Raw genomic sequence first — 8118 nt, 5'->3', positions numbered from 1 at the left:
CCTGTAACTTCCAGATGGACATCCGAATTGAAATGAATGAATGCACCCTAGCAACATACAAGAATGACTGTCCAAGTGAGTACTCTTTCTGAAATTTAAGTTTGCATGTGTTATTTAGAATTTAAAAATCATATTGTGATAATCTCCGTGTCATCATATTCAGATAAGTAGAATTGTGTTTCTCTACTTTTGTGGTGACTTCTCAGTTCTAGAAAGAATTCTCTGCTGGTCAGGTAGTTCTGTGTTTTACATGTTTCTTTGATTTTCATTTCAATTCCACAATTGTTTTGTTTCATTTCATTTTACTTTATCTTTCCTCTCCTTTCCCTCTTCTCCAATCAAGGACGTTTGTTAATTGCTCACAATATGCTCATGCATATTTATATGTCCACACCTCCTATTTCTTTATTATCTCTAGGGCAATGTTGTCCAATAGAAATATAATTTGATCCACATATGTAAAAAGAAATAGGTTAAATTAATTTTAATAATATATTTTAATTAACTCAGTATATCCAAAATTGTATCATTTCAACATGTAACTAGTCTAAAAATATTAATGAAATATTTTATGTTCTTCTTTTGGTACTAAGTCTGAATCTGCTACGTGTTTTACAATTATAGCATCAATTCTGAAGCTAAATTTTCAAACTTCAAAAATATGACAAAATAAATTGGGTTTCAGGAAAAGGATTTTATTTATCATGTTTCAGTTTTTTAGGTTTGAGTTAAGTGAAATTTAAAATTGAGTTCCTCATTTGCATGAGCCACATCGGCCTAGTGGCTACTGTACTTACTGAACAATGCAGGTCTTATAAGGTGGTGCTTCCTCCTGTGGCTTGTGAGGGTCCTGGATTCATTTTAATGAGTTTGAGTGCTGTACTTATTGCGGAGTTTGCTTTCCTCAAGAGTATCATAGAAGGCAAGGTAATGTAAAGGTGATCATAAAAGCAACCAAAGGTTCTCTGAATCAACATTCAGGACAAGAAGGAGGGTGGGGCTGTAATAGCTTAGAAAAGGAAATGGGGAGGAGGAAAGAAAACAAGTTTTGGTGACTACCCCTAGTCAAATGCTCTTTGGAGATAAAGAAATTCTATAGTAGTCAAGCAGCCAAGATAAGAAAAGGATGTTAATTATGCCAGAATTGTGAGTGAGAGAAAAAGCTGAATTAAAAAGTGAATTTGTCTATTCTCAGAAGAGCAAGAGGAGTATTGCTTACATAAAATGCAAATAATGTAATTTTTAGAGCTTGTCCCCTAAAGAATTCAGGATGTCATACAAATAATCATTCATTCACATAAGCAACTTTGACCAAAAATATTCCAAATGTTCTAACATTGAAAGATAGGCACAGTGCAGAGAATTTATTTTTATTGTATTTCACCCACCCACTTCTCACTCATTGTAACGTTTCACAGAGCTATTGTGTGCCTAATCCATAGTGAGCCTGCATTGTTCTTATGCACACTAGACTCAATTTAAGGCAATATAAGCTCTATAATCATCCGAATAATACTTAGCCTTCAACTAGTCATGCAAACAAGAAATAAAGTCAACAGCAGTGAGCACACAGGCCCTGTACTGAGAGGAATCCCTAGACCAGAGCCCAGATAGTGCCTGAGTGGGAACAGCTGTGGCTAGTACTCAGCATGCTAATCTGCTCGTGCCAACCTGAGAAGCAGCGGGTGGACAGACAGCACAAACCTGATGGATATGCTGGGCCATGTCTTCCAGAGAAGTTGCTTCTGCTGTCTTTCTGATGCCTCTAGTGCTTCTGAGAGTGCTGCCATTTTTTTTTTAAACCGAGGAAATCCCAAAGATTGATGACACCAAATTCTAACTCAATTATTTGCTTCCTGAAGCTTAGAAGAAAATGTTCTATAGTTTCCCACTTTTTTGGTAGATGAAGGTGAAGCTCACTGATCATAAGAGCCTGGGTCCTCCAGAGATAAGTTCTCAAGTTTCCATTTTGTTGTCTCAGGATTAGAGGATATCCTGATAATAACAGTGATCACGCTCAATCTCAAAACGACAGAAAAAGGATTCAAAATTCAACAAGTACTAACAGCGCACCTACTATGTCCTCGGTACTGAGTTAGGCACTGGTATAACAATAACAAGAGCTAGACTTAGAAAGTGCTTGTATGCTGCTAGAGACTGTACTAAGCACTGTAGCTATTTTTATTATTCCCTTTTTACACAATAGGCAACTGAGACACAGAAAGGTTAAATAACTTGCCCATGTCACAAAACTAAGACATAGTTTTCTCATTTCAACTAGATGTAAAATAATTTTCCAAAAGTCACACACAGTAATCCAGCCTCAGAGCCCTTCCCTCAAGCTTTAGAGTTAAATAGATTCAGAGGTGAATCCCACATCTCCATTTATAGCTGTGTGACTTTGGGAAAATCAACCTTTCAGAGTCCTAGTTTCCTCATCTGTAAATGGAGAAAATGGCATGTGCTTTAGGAATTTTGTAAGGATGATAAATCATGCCCGCAGCCCTGGCCAGTGTGGCTCAGCTGGTTGGAGCATTATCCTGTAATCAAAGGGTTGCAGGTTCAATTCCCAGTCAGGGCACATACTTAGGTGGTAGGTTTGGTCCCCAGTCCAGGCAAGTATGGGAGGCAACGAATCCATGCTTCTCTCTTGCATTGATGTTTCTCTCTCTTCATTCCTCTCTCTCTAAAAGCAATGAAACAAAAGTCCTTAGGTGAGGATAAAAATAATAATAATAATTAACAACAACAATAATAATAATGCCTGCAAAGTGACTAGCACAGTGCCTCCCAGACAAAATCATTATTAGGGGTTCATTAATCCAAGTGCATAATGAATGACTCAGTATGCACTCGTTTGGCCACCCCAGTTGTTAAAATACTGAAGTGCTTTTCCACACCAGTGAGCAGAACCTCTGCCCTAGGCCACTTGAGTGCCCAGGGCATCCAGCCCCTTCTGCAGGAGCTCCCCATAACCCCTGGCACTCTAAGGGCCCGGGACTCTGTTCAGATGGTTAGTGCCTGCTTTGCCCAGGTGTTAAAAATTTTCCTGATCTCCTGGCTACAAGTATAGTTGGGCTCCTGCCTTTGTTGAGAGCACAGCTGGGGAGGGCCCATGGGCATGACAAGGGAAAGTGATGAGGGCAGTGATGAAGGGTGCTTTGTATAGTGCAGGATGGCGAAATGCCCAGCTCAGGTGTGGCAGGACGGCTGGCTCTCTCAGTGACCTGTCTGGGTGTGTAGTGGCTTCCTAGATCATCTCTGAAGTTCCTTTTGTCTCCTGTGTTTTTCACCTTCGCTCTCTCCACCTAGTTCAGGCCTCATACCCCTTTGCCTCAACTCCCATAAGAGCTTTAAAATTAAGTGGCCCATTCTAGAATCCATTCTGTGTTTCTCTTACTCAACAACCTTTAGTAGCTCCCTGTGGCCCCATCTCTTCATTAAGCCATCTATGACCCACTACCATGTAGGCCCAGCGTCTGCTTCTAGGCTTTTCCACTTACGGTAGGTGCCTGGCGCACCAACCAGGTGAGATCTATGCAGGACTCTGTTGCTCCTGCTGCTTGGGGTTTGTTGCTCCTCTTTCAGGGGTTTTCACACCCTCCTCAAAGCCAACTTCTTTCTCTCATTTATGTTCCCTGCACCCCCATGTCTCCATTCCACTCCAAGGTCATGTTGAGGGTGATGTGTTCTGATAACGAATGTACATTGGTCGCTTATTATATGCCAGGCTGTTCGAAGAGCTTTGCATGTGTTACCTCATTTAAGCCTCACAAAAACTCTTAAGAGGTAGGCATATTATTATCTCTTTTTTTTAAAATGAAAAAGACTCAGGCATGGAGAGGTGAAATATTTTTCCAAGGGTTACACAGCAAGCAAAAAGTAGAGCTGGGATTCCAACTCAGGAAGCTTGTCTTCAGAGCCTGTGCTCTTAATTAGTGTTTTATAGGGAGTTATAACTCTCAAAGAAAGAGAAAGATAGAAGAAAATATTTCTCTTGTTATTACTCAAAATACACAGCTTGCTTTTGCAATTATTTGTTATTATTTTATCTCCTTCTTTATGTGAGCTGAAAACTCCTAGAGGGGAGGAACTCTGGGTCTCACGGACTGGTGTCTCAGTTACCATCCACCAATTGTAGGTAGGAGTGATGTTGCTGAGCCATCATATCCTTTGGAGGCCTTGGATTGTGAATTGGCCATAATCAAGCCTACCTTTCACCAGTAGTTCTCCTAACTAACTACAGCAAGTCCTCGAATAATGTCATTTCGTTCAGCGTCGTTTCTTTATAATGTTAATGAGATGCCATAGGGACTTTACTCTTGTTTCTGTCGATTAGCCTTCAGTAAAAATTGGTTTCATTATACGTTGTTTCACTTAAAGTTGCAAAATCTATCGATGACATTAAGTGAAGACTTGCTCTATGCCACTTGGCAAAACCCTGGTCAGGCCACCTATTCCAGTTAGACTCCAAGAAAGCTGTGCTTAGTTTTATGATTCAGATTGTGGGCTGAGTTGTCATCTATCTTCTGCATAACAGAGCAGATATGTATGTGATTTCTGTCGTTTAGAATTGGAGAAACTTAAGTGTCCTGAGGTTGTTTACTCAGAGTCCTCAGGCAGATCTGTGAAGGAGTGGAAGTGGGACTATTTGGAACTGACTCTCCCGGAACCCAGTCCCGGACCCTGGATAACTGTGTTGTGGATTCTGCCCTTAGTACATGTACTAAGGGGTCAGTAGATGAACTAAGTTGTTGACAGACCAGAAAATTCTGGAACACTCTTCCCCTGTATTTTTACCTTGACACAAAATAAAATTATGACATCATGATGAGAACACAGGACTTCTCTATCTGTATTTTTAGAAACTACCAGCTTTTTCCAAGGGTGGCTGGTCAGTCCCCCTGTTTAAGAAAAACCATTGTGGAGAACCTGTATCACCTTTCATCATAACCTATGTGACATCTGTGTTTGTTCTAAAATCTAGAGGCCAAAGTGATAGGTGCTGACTTTAGTGGAGTACCAATAACTTTGCACCTAGATGCAATTCCTTGATAAGCAACCAAAACTTAGGAACTTTTATAAGCCCCCCCTTTTTTGTTTTTTTCTGGTTTAGAATTAACAGATGCCAAAGGTGCGTGTAAGTCTAGGGTATAAGGGACTCATACAAAATTAATAGGTGCTAAATACTTGTAATAATACTATTTGTTATCCAGGGGATATCCCTTGCCACGTTTTGCTGTCATCTCCATTGCTGCCAGGGGTGGCCAGGAGCTTATAGGTGCGGCAGCCTTGGAAATGAAGGTGGTGGGCGGGGTGATCAGGGAAGGACTGGGACTTTATGGCAAAGCAAAGTCCACCTCCATAGTCGGATGAAAGTTCCCATGGCTTGTTTTGCTTCGGTTACGGCAAGCCAGCGCACAAACCAGAACCTTTACCTACAAACAATACAGTGACTACGCCTCCTCCCCATGTCCCACCCTCAACACAAGCCCCCTCTCCAGCCAGTCCTTCGCTGCACACCTCGTCCCCTTTAAGAGCCTGCTCCGCGGGGCAAACGTTCGAAAGGCTCGGCTGCCCCTCCTCGAGCTCCGATTGGCCGCGCGCAGCTCACGGGGGCGTGTCAGCCTGCTACGGACTGGTTGGCGGCCCTTCGCGATTGGCGGGTGAGGAGCCTATATAAAGTACGGGGTTGTTGGGCAGCTCTCACTTAGCGACGGGACAGGAAACTGAGCGTTTGTTTGTAGCCCAGGGGTCTTGGGTTTCAACGATCTCGTCAGCGTCGTCGTCGTTGAGTTCTCTCCGCAGTCTTCAGGTATCAAGGGTCCACCCCTGGGGCGGACTTTGTTGAGGCCTCCAAGTCCTCGCCTGTCTCTGAAGAGGAGCCGGGGCTCAGCCTTCACCTCCGGGCCCGCTCGCCGGTGAAGGCGGCAGACAGGATGGAGTTCAAGCTGGAGGCTCACCGCATCGTCAGCATCTCCCTGGGCAAGATCTACAACTCGCGGGTCCAGCGCGGCGGCATCAAGCTGCACAAGAATCTGCTGGTCTCACTGGTGCTGCGCAGCGCCCGCCAGGTCTACCTGAGCGACCCGTGCCCTGGTCTCTACCTGGCTGGTCCCGCTGGGACCCCACCGCAGCTGCCTGCGGAGCTGGCGGCCGGGCCCCCGGCGGGTTGGGGGGAGCCGCCCCCGCCGTCCGTCCCCGCCGCCTGGCCAGAGAGCGAGCCGCAGCCTGAACACCGCGCGATACCAGACGTGCCTCAGGCGGGTGACTTGGAGCCCGAGGCTACCCTGACCAGCGCCAGGAACATTCTTCAGAGCAGAGAAGTGGCGGCCGGGGGAGCCGGGGACTCAGCCGGACGCTCGGACGTCTTCCCCGAGGGTTCCCGGGCGGCGCGCCACTATTGCGGCTGCCTTCCTGGTGGAGAGGAGAAGCCGGGGCCGCTGGGCGCCTCTCCCCTCGGTGACTGCTGCTGCGCGGAGGACAAGCCCCCGGTGCCGCCCCCGGTCTGCCCCAGGAAGCGTAGCGCGGCCCGGGTGGGCTGCTGTGGCCCCGCGGGTTGCCCCGGCTCGACCCCTCTGAAGAAGCCCCGCTGGGACTTGGAGGAGCAGCCTGGCAGGATGGAGGAAGAGGAGGAGATGGAGACCGGGAACGTGGCTAACCTCATTAGCATCTTCGGTTCCAGCTTCTCAGGACTCTTACGAAAAAGCCCCGGGGGCGGCCCGGAGGAAGCCGAGGGCGAGGAGAGCAATCCGGAAGCTGCCGAGCCCGGGCAGATCTGCTGCGATAAGCCGGTGCTGAGAGACATGAACCCCTGGAGCACAGCCATCGTGGCCTTCTGAGCCCCGGTCAGTCGCCTTGTGGGCAGGAGGTTGAGCAGCGGGCGTGGACGCGAGTGCCGGGCCTCTCCTGGCTGCGAAGAGGCCGCCGAGACCGTAGGCGCTGAGCGCGTTAGGAAGACTGGGTGCCGCGGGGCGGCAGGGACTGCCCTTGGCCTTGGTGGCCCTGCTATGTTGGCCTCTCTTGAGACTTGGGAGTGTGAGGCTTATCGGAAGAGGACTATTGTTAAATTGTGTGTTTGTTTATGTAAGTTTGTCTTGTGAATTAAGACTATTTTGTCCTTCTGGAATGCATCACCCCTTCCCCAGGGTTTGGGAGCCTGGGGGCAGACAGGGACTTTCCTTTACCAGCAGCACCGAGAAGGAAGCCGCTAAAAGGACCGGGGAGTTCCCCATTCGTTCTTGAGGCAGGAAGGGACTTTACACACACACCCTTCACATGAAAGCTAGAACCGTACCGGGGCCAGGAGTGGCGTTTCCTCGCAGGATTTTATAAGGCTGGAGTGATTTAGCCCGGGGTAGAGACTTCTATTATTTCTTTCCCTGCCCACCTTTCTCTCACTGAAGAAACGTTTAAACCCTGTGATTACTCTGGGAAAGGGGAATCTTAGGGGCCCTTGTCTTCCCCACAGGGAAAAAAGCTTGATGAACTTCACAGAAGAGTTCAAGCTTAGAAATATGGAATTTATAAAGAAAAGATATATATTTTAAAAGCTCTAGCTCAGAACTACTACACAGTGCTTTTTAAAAGTGTTTAATGAAACAAAGTTTACAGACAGAACCCCTAAGTGGAAAGACCTTATGGTTTTGTAGATACGGTGACTCCAGTCTTTGTTGTATAAAGGTTGGGGGAACTGACAAGGTTTTTGTACAGTATTTTCTCCTTCGTTGTATTGATTTTTGTATAAAAATGTAACTCTACGTGTCCAACACGTATTAAATATTTTGAAGCAATTTCACTGCGTCTTTGTTTGTAATCACCTGTCTGGGTTGGGAGGAAAGGGGGAGGAGGGGAACTAAGGCCCAGGCTGGGAAATTGAAGGTGTGGTTCTTAATATCAGTCAAGCACAGACTGGGGATATTGTTTGCTGACTTCACTAAGTATCAAAAGAGACACGTTTAAGGATTCTCCCCCGGATCAGAGGACTGCTTTTAGATACTAATATCAGTGGCCTGCCAGTTTCTTTACACTTGACACTACAACTGCCTTTTTCTAAAGTCAGTTTAGGCCAGTTTGACTTTTTACAGCTCTATCTGATGGTGTCGTAATATTGAATAA

The 8118-nt window shown here is 46.0% G+C and overlaps 1 protein-coding gene across 1 annotated transcript; it reads left to right on the top strand.

The window, feature by feature from the left end:
* The first annotated feature begins 5714 nt into the window (after positions 1-5714).
* IER5 (immediate early response 5) lies at positions 5715-7784 on the top strand. Its single transcript, XM_054587542.1, has one exon. It carries the CDS (start codon positions 5940-5942, stop codon positions 6840-6842), a length of 903 nt encoding a protein of 300 aa, XP_054443517.1. The 5' UTR covers positions 5715-5939; the 3' UTR covers positions 6843-7784.
* Positions 7785-8118: the final 334 nt, after the last annotated feature.

The sequence above is a fragment of the Pteronotus mesoamericanus genome, unplaced genomic scaffold (genome assembly GCF_021234165.1).
Source record: "Pteronotus mesoamericanus isolate MK-2021 breed Mesoamerican mustached bat unplaced genomic scaffold, CSHL_Meso_final scaffold_1186, whole genome shotgun sequence".
In the NCBI taxonomy this organism is placed as follows: Eukaryota; Metazoa; Chordata; class Mammalia; order Chiroptera; family Mormoopidae; genus Pteronotus; species Pteronotus mesoamericanus.
This window is presented reverse-complemented; position numbering and strand designations above follow the sequence as displayed.

What these genes read in the sequence shown, in the direction of transcription:
- IER5 (XM_054587542.1), top strand. Translation starts at nt 5,940, where the DNA reads ATGGAGTTCAAGCTGGAGGCTCACCGCATCGTCAGCATCTCCCTGGGC.